General features: G+C 37.8%; 1 protein-coding gene across 1 annotated transcript in view; it reads right to left on the minus strand.

Moving 5' to 3' along the window:
- The window catches only part of LOC150101961 (ubiquitin carboxyl-terminal hydrolase 19-like), a 629,785-nt gene that overhangs the window by 153,039 nt on the left and 452,889 nt on the right, over positions 1-23,857 (minus strand). Inside the window, exons 18-19 of the mRNA XM_090399944.1 lie at positions 13,216-13,522; positions 1,012-1,315 (exon numbers count right to left, since the gene is read on the minus strand). Of these exons, the coding sequence (XP_090256070.1) occupies positions 1,012-1,315; positions 13,216-13,522 (611 nt within the window). The remainder of the gene's footprint in view (positions 1-1,011; positions 1,316-13,215; positions 13,523-23,857) is intronic.

The following is a 23,857-nucleotide window of genomic DNA, read 5'->3' on the forward strand; positions in this document are numbered from 1 at the left end:
ATGCTAATTTCTGCTGAGGAAAGGGTATATGAGGATTTGTTTATGACAACTTTTTTTTAGGTCTTGTAAACCAATAGGAGATTGATAAATTTGTTCCTGTTTGAGGCAATTAAATTTCCTAATGAGAGTTAATTTACTGATGTCTTGAGATCTAGAAGCACCTTTCCAGTTCCTCACTGCATTTATGGATAGCAGTCGTATGCTAGACAGTATGCTAATTTCTGCTGAGGAAAGGGTATATGAGGATTTGTTTATGACAACTTTTTTTTTTAGGTCTTGTAAACCAATAGGAGATTGATAAATTTGTTCCTGTTTGAGGCAATTAAATTTCCTAATGAGAGTTAATTTACTGATGTCTCGAGATCTAGAAGCACCTTTCCAGTTCCTCACTGCATTTATGGATAGCAGTCGTAAGGTTCCAGTCATGTTCTTTTCTCTGTTAACTCCAATCTCGAAGAGTGCCAACACCAAACAGACTGGAACCTTATGACCACTATCCATAAATGCAGTGACGAACTATAGAGGGGTATCTTAAAATCAAAAGAAATAGTTCTGGACCCATCACACATGAACAATAATTTAAGCTGCAGATTGCCTGACTCTCACAGCGCAATGATTCAATTATGGCACTCTCGAGTCAGTAGCCACTCACATATGCCAGACCTGCCACGTGGACACCAGTTTAAATTTGACTGTTACTATTCCCAATTTGTTTTATATGAGAAGTCCATGTTTTTTTAATTTATTTTTTCCAGTTCTTTTGTAGTTATTTACACACCTGAAGAAGTCGGCATTCCGACGAAACTAGTCGTGTTTGATTAAAGTTTTTTATCATACCATTCTCAGTGTTCTTAGTCAGTATAATTGTTATTTTTTAAAATGTCTACAAGCGCAGAGAATAGAAGCTATAATATATATATATATATATATGAACAATTTTACACACACATATTTTTTTTTTTTTTTTCAAATTTTAGCTATCAAAAGAATAAATACTAAAGAGATACTAACCCTTATCTTCTAGGTGATATTCTGTTTCTAATCCTGAAACATTCTGACCAGACTGGTTTACAGGAGTTATATAAAAGAGAGATGTTGGCTTTTTCAGATCTCCTTGGGGTTGGCCAAATACTACTCTAACCAAAGGCTGATGAGAATAAGAAGTTGATGGCCCTGGTAAGTCCCCAGGTGAAGAAACTGAGAGATCTCTACAAAGTTCTGGTGGTTTAAATCTTGCTTCAGGCATCACCAATCCAGTGATTTCCAATGCACCTGATGAATCGTCACTATCACTTTTCTCATCTTCTATTCCTTTCTAAATATAATAAAAGAGAAATCATTTTATCTAAGGTACGTATGAATTGCAGTTATCATTAGGGATTTACACTAATGTGTCAGCATAAGTGTTTTATCTTTATTACAGATGGGGTTGTACTAAAACGTTTTACTTACGTATGAGGTATATTTCAATAGTTTTATTTATGAAGTGCTCAGAATGATTACCAACAGCATCATTTTTCATTCTTGTGAATTCCTCAGTATCAAATATAATTATTAAAAAATTATTATTAAGCACCCAGGGCAGAGCTGACTACTACCAGGTGCGTCCCCAGGTGGCGGATAGGGGAACAGCCTTCAGATATGGAGGCTAGCTGCGATATAAGCAGAGCAATCTGGCGAATAAGCAGCCGTGGACCAACAGCGACTGAGCTATCAGGGCATGGGGGAGCAGAAGTGGCAACTCTGTCTCACTTAAAACCTCACAAAGCCCAATGACAACTCGGTGACATGACGAGTAGTGCTGCCATTAAATAAGTACCTGCTGGGGTCACTGCCCCTGACATTGGGAAGCAGCATTGTCAGTACTGACACAAGGTTGAAGCCAAATGATGACGGAAAAGCTTGTGATCAGAGATTTGCAGATGGCAATATGATTATATTGTGTACGTCTGTAATACTGCAGAGCAGAAAGCAAACGGAGAAACTACTGCTCTACCTTATCTCCAGAACAACCACCATGGCGAGTAAACCCTTACAATTGGCCCCAAGTTCCCGGCGTCCCTTAAATGGGACAGGGGTGCAAAGAATCTCCGGGCTCAAAATGGTGTCCACTTTTAAAATTGCAACTTGGAATGTCAGAACTCTGTATGAAGCTGGCAAATTAAGAAATGCCACAAGAGAAATGAAGAGGCTGGGCATCCGGATTTTGGGAATTTGCGAGACAAGATGGCCAGGATCTGGAAAGTGTCAACAAGATAATACAACAATGTATTACTCTGGGAATGATGAGAACAAACATCGACATCGTGTAGCTGTAATAGTAGATGAAGAAATCAATAAATCAGTACTAAATTGGATTCCATTTTCTGAAAGGATAATGCTGTTACAACTTAAGGGAAACCCCGTTAACATAAATATCATCCAAGCTTATGCACCCACAGCTGACAAAAGTGAAGAAGATGTTGAAGAGTTTTATGAACACCTAAAAGAGATTAAAAACCTAACAAAGAAACATGATATAAACATAGTGATGGGTGACTTCAATGCAAAAGTAGGAAGAGGGGTGATGGAGAAATTGTTGGTGAACATGGCTTAGGCACCAGAAATGACAGAGGAGATCGCCTAGTCCAGTTCTGTCAGGAAGAAGATCTAACAATAGCAAATACCTGGTTTAAACTTCCACCCAGAAGACTGTACACTTGGAAATCGCCTCAAGATAACCAACATAACATTGTCCGAAATCAAATTGATTATATACTGATAAATAAAAGATTCCACAGTAGTATAAAGAGTGCAAAGACTTATCCTGGAGCAGATATCTCATCAGACCACAATCCCATAGTTGCAGAAGTATGTCTTAGATTAAAATCAGCTAAAAAATCACAAAAGAAGAAAAAGAAAATTGATGTAGAAAAACTGAAAGACCCAAACATAAATAAAAGTGCCAAGACACAGCTTAACCTGCGATTACAACAGATTAACATAGAAGAAAATAAAAGTGTGGAATCTCTTTGGAATAGCTTAAAGAATGCCATCGTAGCAACAAGTATTGAAGAAGTAGGTTATGTGAATAATATAAAACAACAGGAATGGATGACAGATGAGATTCTTTCTCTTATTGATACAAGAAGAATTTAGAAAAACAAAGACCTAGCCAGGTATACAGAAACACATAACATTATTAAGAAAAAAATAAAAGAAGCCAAGGAAAATTGGATGAAAAATTTATGTACTGAAATTGAACTGCTTCAGAAGAAACATGATAATTTCAATCTGTATAAGAAAATCAACGAAATTTCCGGAAAACTGAGGAAAAAGCAAATAGTGTCTCTAAGAGACGAAAATGGAAAAATAGTTCTAGAAGAAGAGAATAAAGCACAGATTTGGATAAAATATGTAACAGAACTTTTCAATGATAGTAGACAGAAGCCTATAAATATAAAAGATAACATTCAAGGACCAGCAATCATGAAATGCGAAATAGAGAATGCTATACGAACAAGTAAAACAGGAAAAGCCAGTGGACCAGATGGTGTGCAAACAGAATTTTTAAAATTAATAGAACCAGATAACATCAAACTTCTTGAAAAACTATTTAATGAAATATATGAAAGTGATGAATTTCCATCAGATTGGCTCAAATCTACATTTATCACTATCCCAAAGAAACCCAAAGCGAATTCCTGTGGTGACTTCCGACTTATTAGTCTAATGAGCCAAACATTAAAAATATTTTTGAAAGTAATTCAGAATCGCATTTATAGAAAAAGTGAAGAAACTCTAAGTGAAACATAATTCGGCTTTTGGAATGGTTTTGGTACTAGAGAGGCCCTTTTCTGTACCCAAATATTGATACAAAAATGCATAGAAAAACAGAAAAAAATCTATGAAACACATAAAGAAATCTGTCTTTATGTGTTTCATAGATTTTGAAAAAGCATTCGACAAAGTCAGACACACTAACTTAATAGAAGTCCTTCAACAAACAAGGCTAGACGAACAAGACATAAGACTAATAACAAATCTGTATTGGAATCAGTCAGCTACCATTCAATTAGACAACATTATCACCAGTGATATTAACATCAAAAGAGGAGTGAGACAAGGATGTGTGCTCTCACCACTCCTGTTCAACATATACGCAGAGGTAATCTTTAAAAAAGCATTGGAAGAATGTCCAGAGGGAATCACAATAAATGGAAAGATTGTTAACAACCTACGATATGCAGATGACACCGTGCTAATTGCAGATAACATTATGGATCTCCAAAAACTCATTGACAGAGTATACATAGAAAGCCAAAGAATGGGAATAAATATAAACATCAACAAGACAAAATACATGATCATCAGCAAACATCTAGCCTCATCAATGAAACTGACACTCAACGGGAAAAATATTGATCAAGTGTCAAGATATAAATATCTTGGTTGTTGGGTTAATGAACGGTGGGATCCAGAAATAGATATAAAGACAAGGATTGAAGTTGCACGGCAGTCCTTCATGAAAATGAGAACACTATTCTGCAATAAAGACCTAAACATGGAAGTCAGATGCCGAATGCTGAAATGTTACGTGTGGTCTATTCTGCTCTATGGAGTTGAAACATGGACATTGAAGGCGACAACCATCAAGAAAATTGAAGCCTTTGAGATGTGGCTATACAGAAGAATGCTGAAGATATCATGGACAGAAAAAATTACCAATGAAGAGGTCTTAAAATCCATTGGCAAAGCTAAACATCTTGTACAAATAATCAAGAAATGAAAAACATCATATCTTGGCCCCATCATGAGAAAAACAGCAAATGCCAACTTCTACAAACTATTTTGGTAGGAAGAATTGATGGCAAAGGAACTAGAGGAAGAAAAAGAATATCATGGTTTGACAACATCAAGAAGTGGACAGGAAAGAGCAGTGCACAACTGCTCAGATTAGCACAAGAGCGCAGTTTGTTTGCCAAGATGGTCGCTGACCTTCGATAGAAGATAGCACAATAAGAAGAAGAATTATTAAGCATCTGCTAACAGAATTTCTAACACATTTTAAAACAGAGGAACTACACATTAAGTATTTTCCATCGCACAGCATACCTCTTCTTGAAAGTTTATAACAACACTAACCAGGAAAGACATCCCTGATAAATAATAGCAGTCCTGTTATTAAAAAAAAAAAAAAAAGGGTTTCGAAACAAAATCAACAGTCACATAAAATTGCAACCCCCCCCCCACCCCCCCCCCCCCCCACCCCCCCCCCCCCCCACCCCCCCCCCCCCCCACCCCCCCCCCCCCCCACCCCCCCCCCCCCCCACCCCCCCCCCCCCCCACCCCCCCCCCCCCCCACCCCCCCCCCCCCCCACCCCCCCCCCCCCCCACCCCCCCCCCCCCCCACCCCCCCCCCCCCCCACCCCCCCCCCCCCCCACCCCCCCCCCCCCCCACCCCCCCCCCCCCCCACCCCCCCCCCCCCCCACCCCCCCCCCCCCCCACCCCCCCCCCCCCCCACCCCCCCCCCCCCCCACCCCCCCCCCCCCCCACCCCCCCCCCCCCCCACCCCCCCCCCCCCCCACCCCCCCCCCCCCCCACCCCCCCCCCCCCCCACCCCCCCCCCCCCCCACCCCCCCCCCCCCCCACCCCCCCCCCCCCCCACCCCCCCCCCCCCCCACCCCCCCCCCCCCCCACCCCCCCCCCCCCCCACCCCCCCCCCCCCCCACCCCCCCCCACACTTGCATTTAGCGGACGCTTAGTGATCGCCGATACTTTATAGTTTACTATACTATATTCGGCAAGAAACTCTCTGATTCCAATCTTTGAGTTTCTTATTCGGTTTTAAAACAATGTGGGATTTAACATCCCCTTAATTTAAATAATGTTTTTGTTGCCGAAATGAAGCTTATTAGCTCTTTATATTTAAGATATCTAGGGTACTTAACAAATACTAACTGCGCACAGTATTTAAACCTTATGTGAAATTGGCAACTCTCATTCGTTCACCTAAGGACAGATTCACTCCTTAATCGCATCCAGGAGTCTATGAAGTGCCCTGTTCTTGCCATCAAGCCTACTACGGACAGACAGGAAGAACTGTGGACATCTGCCTCAGTGAACACAAAAAATATATACCAGCATTTTCGCTATGGCAAGTCAGGTCTGGCAGACCATGCTTTGGATACCCCAGAACACAGGATCAATTGGAAAAAAACAAAAGTACTGCACAGAAGCTTCTACAAATCAGAGAGGTTGTTCCTGGAATCAACAGAAGCCTTAAAACATACCCCAAACCTTAACAAGTATGGCTGTATAAATTTACCAAAGATTTGGGAGACTGTCATCATAAGGCCAAATTAATATTTATTTATTTTAATTTAATTTATTTTTTTCAAAACTTGGACTACTATTTTTCAAAACTTTCAAGGACTACTATTTGGACTACTATATTTTTTTAAAAAAAAAACTTAGATGACACCATATTAGGACTTCAGTCGTGTTTGCACGCTGCAATTACTTATACTAGCACCACTGTTACACCGAATTGTGGTTGCCTTGCATTTGTAACAAACTTTGTTTGTGTGCTCTGAAGATGCTGGATATAATACCAGCGAAATATTAGCTTTTAAGTTAATAAATAGTTATTTTCTTATCAATCTGTGTTCAATTCAATACCATTTAAATCCAATTCAACAAATGATACACATTCTAAGCATAAAAAATTTTATGCTTAACTTTCAAATGACCAAATATGTTTAATTTGATGCACATTCTTTCCACTCTTATTCACCATCTTTTCAGAGTGCATTGTATTATGAAAGAAAGTGGTACTAAACTTGACATCAGAATTGGATATATCAATTTTAGTCTTTGCTTTATACAGATGATGATGTACTTATAAACAAATCCAGTGCAAGCCTTCAGGATGCTCTAACTAAATTGAATAACAGTTGCAACAAATCTGGAATGAAAATCAGAAAGAAAAGACCATAACTATGAAAATAGGCAGAAACACTAAACATATCAACAGCATTTTGAATAGAGAGGCTATAAAACAAGTAAAATATTTCAGCTATTTGGGCATAGTTTTTAGTGAAGATGACAAATTAAACTTGCAAATAGACAACAGAATAAGAAAGCTAGTATGGTGGGGAGCAATCTGAATAAATTTATATGGAAAAGAGAAACTGGACAAAACACCAAACTAGCAGTATACAAAACAGTTTTAAGTTATGGGTTGGAGAGTTGAATTACAAAGAAAGCACTTGATCAAAGATTAGAGACCATGGATATGAGAATTCTTAGAAAAGTTAGAGGCCTGAACAGATGGCATCAATGAAGAATCATATTAAAAATGAAGACATTAGGAAGAAACAGGGCATTATTAGTATTCAAGCATGCTAATAACATGAGCAGAGCTAATCTAAGGTGGTATGGTCAGTTAAACAGAACTGTAGAGGAAAAGATTAGTAAAACAGGTGTTTGATGGCAGGAAAAAGACCCAGAGGAAGACCAAGCTCCAGGGGGTTGATTCAGTCAGAAGTGCCTTAGAATATTGAAACATTAGATATGACAGTAATGGAGTGAAGACAAATAATAAACTAATTTGGATGGAACTTGACTGGATCAAGTTCCCAAGGAGTGGAAGGAGGGCAAGATTGTGCCGCTTCATAAAGGAGGTGATAGAACTCCATCAAACTATAGGCCTATCTGTGTGTCAGGTGTAATGGTTAAGTTGTTGGAGAAGCTTGTGAGAACTAGGATCCAGAAGTGGGTTGACAACAATGGTATTATCTTTGATGGACAGCATGGATTTGCTAAAAGGAGGTCATGTTTTAGTAATCTACTCACTTATTACAATAAGGTGACTGCTTCCTTGGACAGAGGAGAAGGATACACAGTAATATACTTGGATTTCGCAAAGGCTTTTGATAGACTACCACATGATAAGTTGATAGTCAAACTAAAGCAGATGGCGTTGGATATTAGATTAGTGAATTGGATTGGAAACTGGCTATCTGACAGGTATCAACAAGTTGTGTATAGGGGGAGCAATATTCAGGAAAAAGGAAAGTCACTAGTGGTATGCCTCAGGGGTCTATTTTGGGGCCATTACTGTTTAACTTGTATATTAATGATATTGGTAAAGATTGGTATGGAGATATTCAGTTGTTTGCAGATGATGCAAATTAGGGATGAACCATGAAGAGTAAAGAAGATGTTGTGGCCTTACAAGAAAACTTGAATAAATTGAGTGATTGGGCAGAGGAATGGGGATTGAGTTCGATGCTATAAAATGTAAGGTTTAAAGATTTGGGAAACAAAAATGGGATGCAGAATTTATGCTTGGTGAGGATATATTGTCGGAGGTGGAAGAAATAAGAGATCTGGTAAGACCATGCTCTGGATACACGCCACCGTATTCTGTGGCGTGTATCCAGAGCATGGTCTGCAAGCAGAGAGTGGCTGTACTGGTGAAACCGGATGTAGTCGTTGTGTTCCAAATTTTGATATCCGCTGTCCTGCCTGTTTTGCCAAAGTAGGAAAGCTTACAGCTGCAAGGGACCTGGTATACACCAGGTAGGAGTGGTGTGTGCTTGGTCAAACACACACCAGTGAACAAGTAGTGCTTGGTCTTTAGTGGAGCGGATAAGGGATGCCAATTTTCTATATGGTCTGTAACAAGAGGGCAAGTCATGTTTTTTAAAGATTTTGGTCATTTTTTCTGAGGTGCCTCAGATGTAGGGAACGGTGATGGATTTAGAGTAATCCTTGTTGTGAAGGGGGGGGAGGAGGGTTGTGGTTTACTGGTTTCAATATTTTTTGGATTTTTTTTGTGTGTGGGGGGTAGCCATTGGCTGAGAAAGTGTTAAGGATGTGATTTACTTCAGTGGTTAGGACATTGTCATTTGAACAGATTAGCTTAGCCCTGTTGCATAGTGTCTTAATAACTCCATTTTGTTGTGAGGAGGGGGCGGGGGCGGTTGGTGAATGAACCTGACTGTATGGGTGAGTTTTCTATAAACCAAGAAAACCAAGGTTCCATTAGGCTAGCAGGTGTGTCTAGGAAAGGGAGGCTGTTGGTAGGGTAGTTTAAGTGCGCATATCATCAACGTAGCGAAGCCATATGGTAGGTTTTTGTGGGGCTGAGTTTAAGGCTTTCTCTTCAAAAGTCTCCATAAAGAAGTTGGCGAACCCATGGCTCTCCTCTCTATCTGTTTGTAGAATTTTCCCTGCCAAACGAAATAGCCTGAGTTCATTGTGAACTGAAATAGGGCTGAGATATCAGGGGGAAATTTGGCTTGGATGAGCTCTAAGGTTTCCTTGAGTGGGACATTTGTGAATAAGGAGGAGACGTTGAAATTGACCATTATGTCAGTATGTTGGAGTGTAAGGTTTTCTGCACTGGCTTTGAAGTGGCTGAGTTTTTTATGTGTGATGGTGTGTTGCAGTATAGTGTGTGAGCACTTTGGCTAAATATTTAGCTAGTTTGTACGTTGGGAAATCAATGCCATCCACTATGGGACGTAATGGCACATTTTGTTTATGAATTTTTGGGAGCTCATATATATGGGGGGGGGTCTAGAGTTGAAAGGTTTTAATTTGTTAGTAACTTCCACAGGCCAAGAAGTGACCTTCTTAAGGAACCTGATAAGGGGAACGCCACCATGGTGCTCAACCACACTGACTACACAGGTAAGCTTAATACTTTATTATTAGATTGGCTACTTACCTCCCCATTGAATACAATCCCACCAACTTACAAATTTGAAAACTGCATAGGCTCCTTAAGAAGGTCACCTCTTGGCCTGTGGAGGTTACTAACAAATTAAAACCTTTAAACTCTAGACCCCCCCCGGATATATGGGCTCCCAAAAATTCATAAACAAAATGTGCCATTACATCACATAGTGGATGGCACTGATTCCCCCAATGCCATCCATACATATTAGCCAAACATTTAGCCAAAGCGCTTACACACTATACTGGCAAAACACACAATCACACATAAAAATCTCAGTCCACTTCAAAGCCAGTGCAGAACACCTTACACTCTAACAAACTGACATAATGGTCAGTTTTGACGTCTCCTCCTTATTCACAAATGTCCCACTCAAGGAAACCTTAGAGCTTGGATGAGCTCCAAGGAAACCTTGGAGCTTGGATGAGCTTTTCTCCCGATATCTCAGCCCTATTTCAGTTCACAATGAACTCAGGCTATTTCGTTTGGCAGGGAAAATTCTACAAACAGATAGAAGGGACAGCCTTGAGTTCACCACTCTCTCCACCCTTGGCCAACTTCTTTATGGAGACTTTTGAAGAGAAAGTCTTAAACTCTGCCCCACAAAAACGTACCATATGGCTTCGCTACGTTGATAATGTGTTTGCTATTTGGCCACATGGTTCTGATGCACTCCTCTCCTTAACACACTTAAACAACCAACACCCCATATGCAAGTTCATCCTGGAAAAAGAGGAAAACAACAGCCTCCCTTTCCTAGACACACCAGTCACCCACCAGCATGATGGAACCTTGGTTTTCTTGGTTTATAGAAAACCCACCCATACAGGTAGATACATTCACCAACAACCCCCCCCCCCCCCCTCACAACAATATGGAGTTATTAAGATACTATATAACAGGGCTAAACTAATCTGTTCAAATGATAATGCCCTAACCACTGAACTAAATCACATTCTTAACACTTTCTCGGCCAATGGCTACAACCCCCCCCCAAAATACTGAAACCCAGTAAACCCCCCCCCCCCCCATTCACAAAAAAGATTACTCTAAATCCATCACCATTCTCTACATCCGGGTCACTTCGGAAAAAATTACCAAAAACCTGAATAAACATGACCTGACCTCTTGTTATAGACCATATAGAAAATTGGCATCCCTTATCTGCTCCACTAAAGACCAACCACTTCCCTTAGATTTACCTGGTGTATATCAGGTCATTTGCAGTTGTAAGCTGTCCTACTTTGGACAAACAGGCATGACAGCGAATATCAGAATTTCGGAACACAAGGACTACATCTGGTTTCACCAGTACAGCCACTCTGGGCTTGCAGACCATGCTCTGGATACGTGCCACAGAATACAGTGGAAGAAAGCCACAGTAATACACTGCAGCAAGTATAAATTTGAAAGACTATTCATAGAATCAGCCGCAGCCCTAAGAAACATGCCAAACCTGAACAAATTTGGCTGCATGAGACTGCCCCAAATTTGGGAGACGTACATCTTGAGAACTTCAGCCCAACGGCCAAGAATACTTAATATAACCCTCTAGGGGGAACTATCAGGACTTTAGAAAAAACAGTAGTTTCCTCGCTTCGACCTCATTTGCTGTTTTTAGCATGCACGTATCTTAATCTTATGTTCCATGAAGATGGCAACGTGATGTTGCCGAAATATAGGCAGTATATGTTGCGAATTCCTTAAGTTATTTAGTAATCACAACACAAAAGCTTCTGGGAATGATGCAGAGGACACTAATTTGTTGAAGTAGGGAGATTCTTGTTCTGTTGTATAAGGGCTTTGATTAAGCCACACACGGATTATTGTGTGCAGATTTGGTCATCTGGTTTTCAGAAGGAGAAAAAGGTGTTGGAAAAGGTCAGAGGCAACTGACTAAAGTAGTTTCTAACCTCTGGAATGTCGAATATGAGGAAAGATTGAGAAGGTGCAATTTGCAGAGTCTGGTGGACAGGAGGAAGAGGGAAGATATGATAGAGACCTACAAGTTATTAAGGGGTTGTTATAGGATCAATGCTGAAGAGGTTCTACAGAAAATAGTGAGAGATCAGGGGGAAAACCAGAGGTCATCCCTGGAAACTGTATAAAGAGGGTGTGAGAAGCCGATTTTTTTCATGCAGGGTTGCGAATGATTGGGATGTCTTGCCTGAGAGTGTGTTTAAATTATTGAAAGGAGATTAGTAATAATGCAAACTTAATCATGTAGTACTGTCATGGCAGCTTGCATACGCTTTGAGGATATATATATATATATATATATATATATATATCAGAAAACTGATGGTGATCTTGTTATTATTATCTATTCCCATATTTAAAAGAGAAATGATGATGATCCTACAATGCAGACGGTCACAGGACCTATAACACTACAGTGCAATGGGTGGGTAAGTGATCAAGGAGAAAGAAGTAGCCTACTGATATATGTTTCTTTAAGAGTTGGAAGTTATACATATGGAAGAGATTGCTCCAAAGAATAGAGGTGGATGGAACTGATTCAGTTTGTATTCAGATAAAGTTTGTCCTTTAGGAGTGGGACAGTGTAAGGGTGTTAGCCAGTAGCTGCTCTGGTTCTTACATGGTGAGAAGGAAATGGAGGAATGGTAGGTCTTTTTTTTACTGTACCTATAGAGAGGCACAGTAAAAAAAAAAGAGCACTAAGGAAATGTGGTTGAAGCTAATCTGAGAGGGAAGGGTCATCTATTAAGCATATTGCCCTCTTCTGATAATCAAGAATTATTAGGGAGGTCTTGCATGCACAATCTTTAATGTGGGAACAATATAACAAGGATGGTCAGCTCTGACTAATAAAGTGTTAGGAGTTGAGGGGAAGAGAAATAATATGTAGAACAGAAAGGAACACCAAGCATTTTACAGGCTGAGGAGGCTGTCAACCAAAGTAGAGAAAGCTGATCTTGAAACGAAACTGGATTATTATCAAAAGGGGTAAAGTAGGATCTTTCTTGTGGGTAATAAGGCAGGCCTTTTTTTTTATTTTTTTAATAACAATAATGTTAGGAACAGTAATATAATATCTTTTCTCTGCTTAATTCCTATCACACTAATGGTATTCCAGACCAAGCTCCTTTACTCATAATGTCACAATAATGATTATTATTTTAATTTTAACTTGAAATGTTCTGTTTTACTTTGTTTGTGATTACAGCTCTCTAACCTAAATATTTTTCCTGAAAATGCCAGATAAACTGGGCCAAAAATTCTGCAAATAGTGAAGTTTTCATAAGCTTAATCTAATTATCTTTTCTAGGATATATTTTGTGAAAAATAATTTCCCCTAGGATGAATGAAAAATTTACTCAATTTTTTTTTTTTTAATTCTTGTTTTTTTCAAAAATGGAGTTAAACAGTGTAGAAATTATGCAAACACATGCAGAAATGCAGTGTATTATTAACAAATGATATAATCTTCAAACAGAAGTAACCATAAAAAAAAAAAAATACTCACTGTGCTAGAAATATCTGACAATATTCCTGAACTAAGAGATATCATATCTCCAGCAGGGCCTGTCATTGAAATATTGTCATTATGTGTTGCTAAATGGGTATTGCCTAATGTGGAACAACTGGAATCAATTATATTTCCATCACCAAGGCTATCAAATATATTTCCATCTGAGGCTTTTACAATTTCTCTCTCACTCCAGTGAGAATTACTGCATGAAGTGGCAGTAGACTCTGCAGAACACAATGAAGAACTATGCTTCATGGGATCAGCAAGTTGAACAGGAGGCCGAAATACATCTAGTGAATACCTATATATAAATAAGTTCAATGTTTTTAAACTAAACAATGGGGAAAAAAAAGGTTGGAAATAGAACAGATATAACATCAATATTCTGTGTTTATTTTATTAAGAATGCAAGCATTCACAATTAAAAATACTTCTCTGAACATGCATAATAGTATTTTTTCAATCTTTAATTCACCATATAAATAGTACTTCTCCACTATATAAAAAAAAAGAAGTAAAAAAAGGGATTCATCCAACAGTGAGAGTTGATCATGCATCAATATTACTGTGTTTAGATTTTTCAAAATACATAAAAACAACTACTTGAAAAAAAAAAAAAAATGAAATATTAAAATTTACATATAACATATTATACATATTTGACACATTTTGCATTCTAATACTTAACTTTATTTATGATTAATCCGTGGCATGTTGCCGTTGTTTTTAGTGTGAGTGGATGGTCTGGTAATTAATGGATCTACACTTCTTTGACCATCACTGATTACATATGTAACAATAATATGTTAATGCTGTGCTATTAAGCATATACAAGGGTGGTCTGAAAAGTTCTCGGACTAACAATGAAAAAACGAATTTATAATTTCAAAATTATTTTTATTTTAAAACATAATCTCCTGTAAGACTAATACATTTATTCCAGCGATGTTCCAGCGCCATTATCCCGTCCCTGTAGTGGTTCTCAGTAAGATCTGCAAAATATCCCTCTACAGCTGCAATCACCTCTTGATTCGAAGAAAAATGCTGACCATGGAGGAAAAGTATTAGTTTTGTGAAGAGAGTTTTGTCATTATGGAAGAGTTTTAGTTTTGTCATTATGAAAGAGTTTTAGTTTTGTGAAGAGATAAAAGTCAGAGGGAGCCAAATCTGGGGAATAGGGTGGATGTTCCAACAATTCATAGTGCAGATAAGGGGCGAATTCTCCATGCTTGCTGCGCAAGCTCATTAACTGAGAAAGAAGTAATATTTATTTGTTAATAAATGCATGCATTTATAAGCATTTCATTTAGGCTTTAATTTTTGTAGACAGAAGACATCTTAAGCTTGCACGGCAATAATTGAGCTTTGCGTTGTGTATTGAAGGCCGATGCCTGCTCATCTAGTCAAAGCTACCTTGGCTTACTCCATTTAGGAGCTTCGCAGCAGCACTGTAATTTCATGCAGGTGCATAGCCATTTCACGTCGTCTCACTCTGTTGCTTAAACACAGGCCATACACAGTCAACGTAGCTCTAGCCAGTGAGCTTCAGTCAGCCTTAACAAGTGTGCATGTTGCTTAGGAAAATTAAGTTACAACCAACTTTTTATGACGATGTTATTGACCAGTAGCTAAATTGAAAACAATAGAATATCATTTGTAAAATAAATATTGTATTTGTATGATTAAATGCACATAAATTTCTAAATATATAATTTTAAATGGTCAGTAATTCATTATTCCGCTAATCAGACTTCAATCACTCCCTGAATGATAACAAGAGCAAGCATGAATTTTAAAACCAGCATTCGCCCCTAGTACAGATCCCTTAATTTTCCAATTCCCAAAACACTATTGTGGACAGGTGCATTGTCCTGATGAAAGATGATTTTTTTCTTACGCAATCCGGGTCTTTTCTCACAAATTTTTTCATCTAGTATGGTTAAAAGATCGGAATAATATTCCCCAGTTATTGTTTTACCCTTTTCAAGATAATTAATAAACAAAATGCCTTTAGCATCCCAAAACACTGACGCCATGACCTTTCCTGCTGATGGAACCAACTTTGTCTTCTTTGGTGCTGAACAACCAGCTTCTGTCCACTGTCTTGACTGTTGTTTGGATTCTGGTGTGTAATGGTGAATCCAAGTCTCATCCATAATAATAAATCGATGCACAAAATCAGATTTATTCTTATTAAAATGTTCCAAGCACTGTTCAGAGATTTTCATGTGAATGCGTTTTTGATTTGCTGTGAGCAAGCTTGGCACCTATCTTGCGCAAAGCCTTTTCATTTGCAATTCTTCATGCAAAATATATCCTACACATTCTTTTGAAATGCCTATAGTCTCAGCAATTTCACACACTTTGACTTACCAGTCATCCAATACCATATCGTGTACTTGATCAATGATTTCTGGTGTTGTTATACTTTTTGGACGTCCTTCATGTGGATCATCTTCGAGGCTGGTAAGGCCACGTTTAAACTCTGCAGTCCATTTCTTAATTGTCCAAAATGAAGGAGAAGAGTGCCCATAAACTTTTATGAACTTCGAATGAATTTCTTTTGGTGTTAAACCTTCTTTTACAAAGAATTTTATAACCGCACAATACTCAATTTTATCCATTTCAAGGGATACAGACAACACTTTTGCTTCAGACAGCTGTATAAAACAAACTACTTGATAGAATGACTTGCAAAGTCACATGGATGTTTAGGACAGATGTACCAACTTAGGAAAAAAAATCTTGCTGATAGTGTTGCTATCTATGGTTGAGGCCGAGAACTTTTCAAACCACCCTCATATATGCAACTCACTTATTTTAAATGCATGAAATATATATATATATATATATATATTATTATTATTATTTGGTGATCTCCATGAGCTAAGAATTATCATGAGAGGCCCACTCAACCAGCAACATGTCTATCATAATGAGCTTTGAAGTTATTTATGCTACCTACACTCACAACACACTCCACTCACTAATAACTCTCCATGCAAAAACTCTACTCCTCATGCCTTTCTTCACCACATCTTTATACAACTTCCAGGGATGACCACTCGTTCTTCCCATCTTAACATCCACTCTGTTTATAATTTATTCTGTACTAGGGGGCTCTGCCCCGTGGTGCCTAAGCTGGCCCCCCCCCCCCCGAAGTTCCTGACTGGTAGGAAGGTTCTCCTTGAATTCTGAAGACTCGACACTCAGGGTATCCCCTGAGTGTCATATCTTCAAAAAGGGGGCTCTGCCCCCCCGGCACCCAACCCCCCTGATCTCCGGACTGGTAGGCCGGTTCTCTTTGAATTCTGATGACTCAAATTTTGAAGACTCGACACTCAGAGTAGCCTCCTGTTTCAAAACGTTTCAAATAACTTGACAAAAAACATGACGCAAAAACGTTACATAAAAATGTTTCATAAAAAGGCTTATCATTTTAATCTACCCTATATATATAAAATGATAAGCCTTTTTATGAAACATTTTTATGTAATGAGGGTCTTGAAGGTCTCTATCATATCTCCTCTTTTCCTCATATCCACCAATCAATGTAATCCACATTCTCTGAAATGCTCTTCATAACCAACACTCCAGAGTCCTGATATCACTTTGGTTATTTGTCTTTGGACCATCTCTAGTGTTTCCACATCACAATGAAAATTAGGTGACCAAATGTGGTCTGACCAATGCCTTATATAGAGGCACTACCACCTCCTTATCCCTACATGTCAACGTACTTTTTATCACAGCAGCAATACAATGTGCAGTCTTTGCAATATATGTGATGTGACCCTGGGACTTCAGTTTGCTGTCTGCAATCACTCTAAGATCCTGAATCCCATCCACTTCCTGGAGTACAGCTCCAGCAATACAGTACGTAACCTTATATTCCTGTATCCAAAACTGTAACACCTTGCATTCATTAATATTGAACTGCAACCCCACTCATATCTTCATGTAAAGAATTAATATCAGCATTACTCCTGATAATTCTACCTAACTGTGCATCATCAGCAAACATTTGATGATCCCCAGTCAATTCACATGAAATATCATTAACAAATAAGTTAAACAGTAGAGCCCAAGAACAGATTCCTGAGGAATGCCACTGGTCACCTTTCTTTTTTGAGACATAGCTTCATTATGCACAACTTGCTGGTATTGTTCAGGGAGCCAATCTCTAATCCATCTAACAAATATACTATCTATTTCTATCATCTGCAGCTTGCATGCCAATTAATCATGTGGTACAGTCTCAATTTGTTAAACAGTAAAATGTAGTGAAAAACAAAATATTGTTAGAAAGTTCCTATATGCTGTTTTCTCCAAATTTTCACATACTATTCAACAGCTGACTCTCACTGCAATAAACCAGAGAGAATTTGTTATAGGAGATGTTTGCTATAGTGATTTTTTTTATATTTTTATTTTAAAGCTGAGACTTTAGTTAAGACTTTTCTGTAGTTTGAAATAATGGTATTTATTACAATGACAGCTGACTGCATATATCAGGAATTCTTTTCCTTCACCAACAAGAACTAGCTTTTACATTTTTTACATGTCACTTACTCTTCCTAGTGACCTGAAAAACTTCTCCTTCAGCACCTAGATACCTGGATCGTCCAATTATTCAAAAGAGACATCTCCTTATTTAAAACAATGACTAAATAACTGGTTGCCAGAAATACCATGATCATAAATGCATGAATATTTTTTGTAAGAAAACACACCCTCTAATGCCATAACACTGACTTATCATTAATTACCAAAAATAATAAAGATCACTGTTAGCTGATTTAAGAATTTTTCTTCTTCTTTTGTCGGCCTGGTTAGCAGAGTGGTTAGTGTATCCGCATTCCAGCCAAAATGCTGCGGGTTCGAATCACGCAGCGGGCATGGATGTTTGTGATTGTCTGTGAAAATACTAGTGTTGGTCGGCGATAGATGGCATTAATGTGAGTGCTGAAGGTAGTTGCGGTTGGTGGAGAAAGAGAGTTGTAGACTAGGTGAGTCTTTGGACTCCAATAGTAATAATAATAATAATTTTCTTGAAAATCAAGTGGATACTTTGAAAAAAGTTTAGTCATATATGACTTTAGTTCTGCTGTCAATAGATTGCAATAAATACTGAGATATATCTTCTTCTTGACTTCATGTGTTAGGCAATTGTTTGTCTGTAAATTTTCAAGGGTTTAAAAAGTCTTCCGTCCATCTCCTCCTGGGTCTTTCTCTTGATTGGTATCCCTTTGGTTTATACAGGGTATCCCAAAATTCACGCAAGAAGTAATTTAGATAGAAAACACAGGTTTTTAATTAAAAATTGTAATTTCTTATTGATTCATAAAGTATACAGTATAGGGTTATGCATGGAATAGCATATCGGGTAAATGGCCTCCACGGCTTTGCTGGCACATACGCACTCTTTGGTCGAAATTTTCCATGACCGTTTTTCATAAATGTGGCTGAATTTCATTGATACAGCGCTCAATTTCCTCCTTCAAGGCGTGGGTGGTCGTGGGCTTGTTGGCATAAACCTTAGACTTCAAAAAATCCCAAAGAAAAAAGTCCAACGGCGTTAAGTCACATGATCTGGGCAGCCAATTCTGATCACCAAAATGGGAAATTACACGACCAGGAAATGACCCATGTAGTAATTGAATTGATTCTCGGGCTGTATGGCATGTGGCACCGTCTTGTTGAAACCACATGTTGTCCACATCCATATCTTGCAATTTAGGCACAAAAAACTGGATTATCATGTCGTGATAGCGAGCACCATTAACTGTTATTGCCTTAGAAGCCGCATTTTCGAAGAAGAATGGACCGACGATACCTCCAGCCCAAAATCTGCACCAAACAGTGACACGTTGTGGATGCATTTGTTTCTCAACAATCACTCGTGGATTTTCTGAATCCCAAATGTGACAATTTTGTCAATTAACGAAGCCATCAAGATGAAAATGAGCCTCGTCGCTGAAGATAATTTTGTTTGAAAAATAAGCATCCACTTGTTGTTGTTCCATAATCCATTCAACGAACTCTCTTCGCTGTGTGTGGTCAGTAGGCTTCAGTTCTTGAGTCAATTGAACTTTGTAAGCATAAGGATGCAAATCTTTCGTGAGAATATGCTGTAGAGAGCTTCTCGAAATGCCCAATTCAAGACCACGGTGCCAAATTGATGTTCCTGGACTCTCAGCAACACTCTCATGAACATGTTTTCTGTTGAACGACTTGTTGAAGGATGGCCAGAGTGTATAAGATCACTAATTGATCCAGTTTCCTTAATTTTTTAATTAATCTTTTCACAGTTGATGAAGTTAAATCACTATTCTAACCATATTTTGTATGAAAATTGCGAACTGTAGCTGCCAAACCTTCATTATTTTTAAAATATTGCTCAACAATGAAAATGCATTGTTCTTTCTTGTGGCGCTCCATTTTTAATAACCATGAACTGTCAGCTGTCACGCTGTCTTTTTTTTCTCATTGGCAACACTTTACCACACAAATGGCACTAAATTTAAATCTTGCGTGAATTTTGGGACACCCTATATTTCCAGGCAATATTTGGCCATCTGTCTTCATTCATTCTTTCTATGTGGTTTTTCCAGTTCTTTCTATATTTGTGATGTCTTCCATTATGTTAATTATGGATAATTGTTTTCTTGATTTCTTATCTTTTCTATTCTTTTATAGCCTGCGAGCAGTCTTCGGAACTTAATTTCTGCAGTTTCCACTTGTCTTTTATCTCGTTCTCCCCATGTTTCACTGCCATATTTCAGAATTGTATGCCTGTTATTTTTTATAGTTTTATTTGAGTTGTTCTAGACATCTGTTTATTGAAGTGTCTGTTCAAAGTTCCAACGAATGTTAGGAATTTTTGTTTTTATATGCAATGTCGATTTCTCCATTGGGGTTTATGTAATTTCCTAGATATTTAAATTTGTTCAGTTGTTCTATTACTTTGTTGTGGATGACTAGTTTGTATCTTTTAATTTCTTTACCTTGAAATGCTATTGATTTTGTTTTTATTTATTGAGATTTTTGTCCTACTGTTCTATTGTTTTGTTCAATACGTGTAGATTTTTCTGTAAGTGATCTTCATTTTCAGAAAGAATAACTTGATACAAAAGGCTGAAAATGAAGATCACTAACAGAAAAATCTACACGTATCGAACAAAATTGGCCTTGATTTTGATTTTCCTTCACTCGCTTGAAATTTTTTCCATATATATATATATATATATATACAGTAAAACCCTTTTTTACACTTTTCAGGGGACTGATGGAAAAAAGTGTAAATAGCAGGAAATGTAAAAAAAACATAAAAAAAGGCTAAAAGATGACTGCTAGTATGTGAGTCTACATTCTTGATTGCAAAATTTAATAACTGAAAATAAATTGCATTTACAATTACTTACATTTATCTATTTAAAAAAATCTTTAATTGTTGATTGTTTTTGCTTTTCGTTTTTTTTTTTTTTTGACATAGCACCAGATTGCTTTGCATTGAGTTCAATGCTTGACCTGTTTTTTACTATCGTGTTCAAAGAGTGGACACAGAGAGTCCAAGATCTTTTGCTAAATGCACACGTGCTCCGGCATTCCAATCTACACATCGCAGAATTGCCATCTTTTCTTCTACCAAAATATATTTTCTGTCTTTTTTCTCCATGTTACTAACATGGATAATCCACCACCGCAAAATTACGTAGCAGAAATTCTGCAATATCAATTCGTACTGTGATTGAAAAATCACAGTATCGCTCATTACTACATTACTGCTGCAAACGTGCAGGTCACAGTGATGGCGGAATGCCAGCATCACATTAAAAATGAAAATATTATAAAAGAACTTTACATTGTGAGCATTCAAGAATGTGTTAGGAGAGCTAATCTTAGGTAATATGGCCACTTATACAAAATGGGAGAGAAAAGATTAGCAAAACGAGTGTCCTCTGTCAGGTTTGCAGGAAAAAGACCCAGAGGAAGACCAAGATATACTACCATAAAAAGTACCTTAGAAGATAGAAATATAAGATCTGATAATGTTGGAGTCTGGAAAGATAACAGATTGATTTGGAGGGAATTATTGATAGTAAGTTAGTAATGATGTGACTTTTCATGTAGTACTATCATAGACCTGCCACGTTCGCTGAGTGGTTAGCGTATCCACTCTCCAGCCAAAAGGCTGTGGGTTCGAATCCCGGCTAGGGCATGGATGTTCGTGATTGTCTGTGAAAATATTAGTGGTGTTAGTCAGCAGTAGATGGCATTGGTGTAGATGGTGAAGGTAGTTGTGGTTTGTTGTAGTTGGCGGATTGAGTGGTGGAGACTGAGAGCTATGGAGTAGGTGCCCTTCCTCAATGAGTAGTCTTTGGACTCCCTGGAGGTGTCACGTAATAATAATAATAATAATAATAATAAAATAAGATCCTGTATACCCCTGAGGATACATATCAGAAATTTGATGATGAGGATGAAAGAATTACACAATGACAAATTATACATTTCTCCTATAGTCCCAGAAATAGTGTAGTGTAGAAGTAGAGAAATTTTTCAAGCTGAGAAAAAAAAAAAAAAAAAAAAGCGGGTTGTCACTGAAGCACTACACAACAGACTAATAAATTAATACTAAGCATATAGAAATGTTCTGGGAAAGTTTGGAGAAAAACACAAAGTTAATTATAATGGTGTATCAAGAGTGAACTGATCTATCTTCAGAGAATTGAAGCCTCCAGAAAAGAATATAACAGGACCACCTGGCAAGGACTAGTGTGGCACATGACCAAGGAATGGAGTACTATTCATCAATAGCTCATGACAAAGAATGTGCACAAATTCACATGTTATTGTGGACAGTGATCTCTTCATACTGGTTAACCAGACAATAGAGTACACAAATGATTTGAAATATGAAGTGATCACGAGTTATTTTGGAATGAAAAATGAATATCATATGGAAAAGAAAATTATGTAAGAAAGTTTTAAAAAGAACTGAAATCATGAAACTTTCAGAGGTGAACTACAGACCCAAACAAACAAATTTCTGGACAAAAAAAGTTTGGAAACAAGAGCCAATCATTAGAAATTCAATGGCAAAATCTGTAGATAACTGACTGAATCAGCAGGAAGACATATAGTGAAGTTATCTCCAAGAATTAAAAAAAATCAGAAATTCGTGATAGACTCAAGAAGTAAAAAAGGGAATCCTGGAAAAACAGAAATCATATATGAAGGTAGTATCATGTGGAGAATACTGAAAAAAACTCAGAAATTAAGGAGAGAATAGCATAAAAGAAATCAAAGAAAAAGTGCTTATATAAAAAACTGAACAGATTTATATTAAAATTGAAGATAACATATTCTGGATATCTTGAGAGCCATATCCAGAAACAAAATTTCAGTCATGTATACCAGCAGTGCAAATGGCAGTAGTCCTAAGGCATCACTGTGCACAGTGATGTCTAAGGAGTCAAGAAGCATACCATGGCATCTGTGTTTGTAAGTTCACCATTCATGTCATAAAATCAGAGGTGAAAATAAGAAGATTGTAAATTCTACCAGCTGACGTGAGATACAGTTTTTTTTTAAATTTTTTTTTATGCCAAATATCTTTGCCTGGCTTTTATTAGTAATTCAGTGAAGCTTATAGTGTCATGAGTGAAGGAATGGCAAGAGAAGATGGTGTAGGATGTTGAGCAAAGAGAGAATGCATATACACAATGAAGACTGAATTGGCTTCCCATTGTTAATTAATGCCAATCTGCTTGACCAGATGAAGATTCAAGAGGATAGAAGATTCACCATTTATGAGTATACACATTTCTCATCTATTACTACATGAAATTGTCACAGAACACTTACAGTATCACAAATTGTGTTCAGATGGGTGTCAAAAGTGCTCACTAATTATCACAAAACATTATAGAGTACTGAACTTTTTGGAATGGTAAGTAATATAATGAAGATGATGGATTTTTGAATCACACTGTAACAGGAGATGAAACCTGGATTTCTCACATGACACCAAAGAGTAAGCAGCAATCACAACAATGGCAGCACAGTGGATATTCAAAGGCATAGATATTCAAGCCAATGAGCCTTCCTCTAGAAAGATCATGTGTACTGTGTTTTGGGACAAAACACAATGTTATTGTGAAATTCTAAAAAATTGTGGTGGTCTATTTAAAACAAAAGATAAGGTCTCCTCAGCTCTGGAGCTGTTTTAATCATGACAACTCTAGACTCCACACTGTTGCTCAAACATGCCAAGTAAGATCTCTTCCAACGCCCATGCTACAGACCCAATGACTTCCATCCTTTTTTCTCCACATGAAAAGATTTTTAGCAGCTCGCCAATTCAACAGCAACGATGACACAAAATGGTTTAAGGATTGGGTAAAAACACTGACAGCAGATTACTTTAACGAGAAAATACAAAACTTTTTTCTTGATATGACAAATGTCTCAATGTAGGAGGCAATTATGTAGAGAAGCAGCTGACAGTATGTGCAAATTTGTGATTTATCAATAAATCAATATTAAAAATGTTGTCATTTATTTACAAACCGTCAAAACTTTAGTTTCTTGATGTGCCTTGTACTTTTACATATTATTAAATGAGATAAGC

This window comes from Typopeltis vanoorti, chromosome 11, assembly GCF_054136105.1.
Source record: "Typopeltis vanoorti isolate ZY-2024b chromosome 11, IOZ_Tvanoo_1.0, whole genome shotgun sequence".
Lineage (NCBI taxonomy): Eukaryota > Metazoa > Arthropoda > Arachnida > Uropygi > Thelyphonidae > Typopeltis > Typopeltis vanoorti.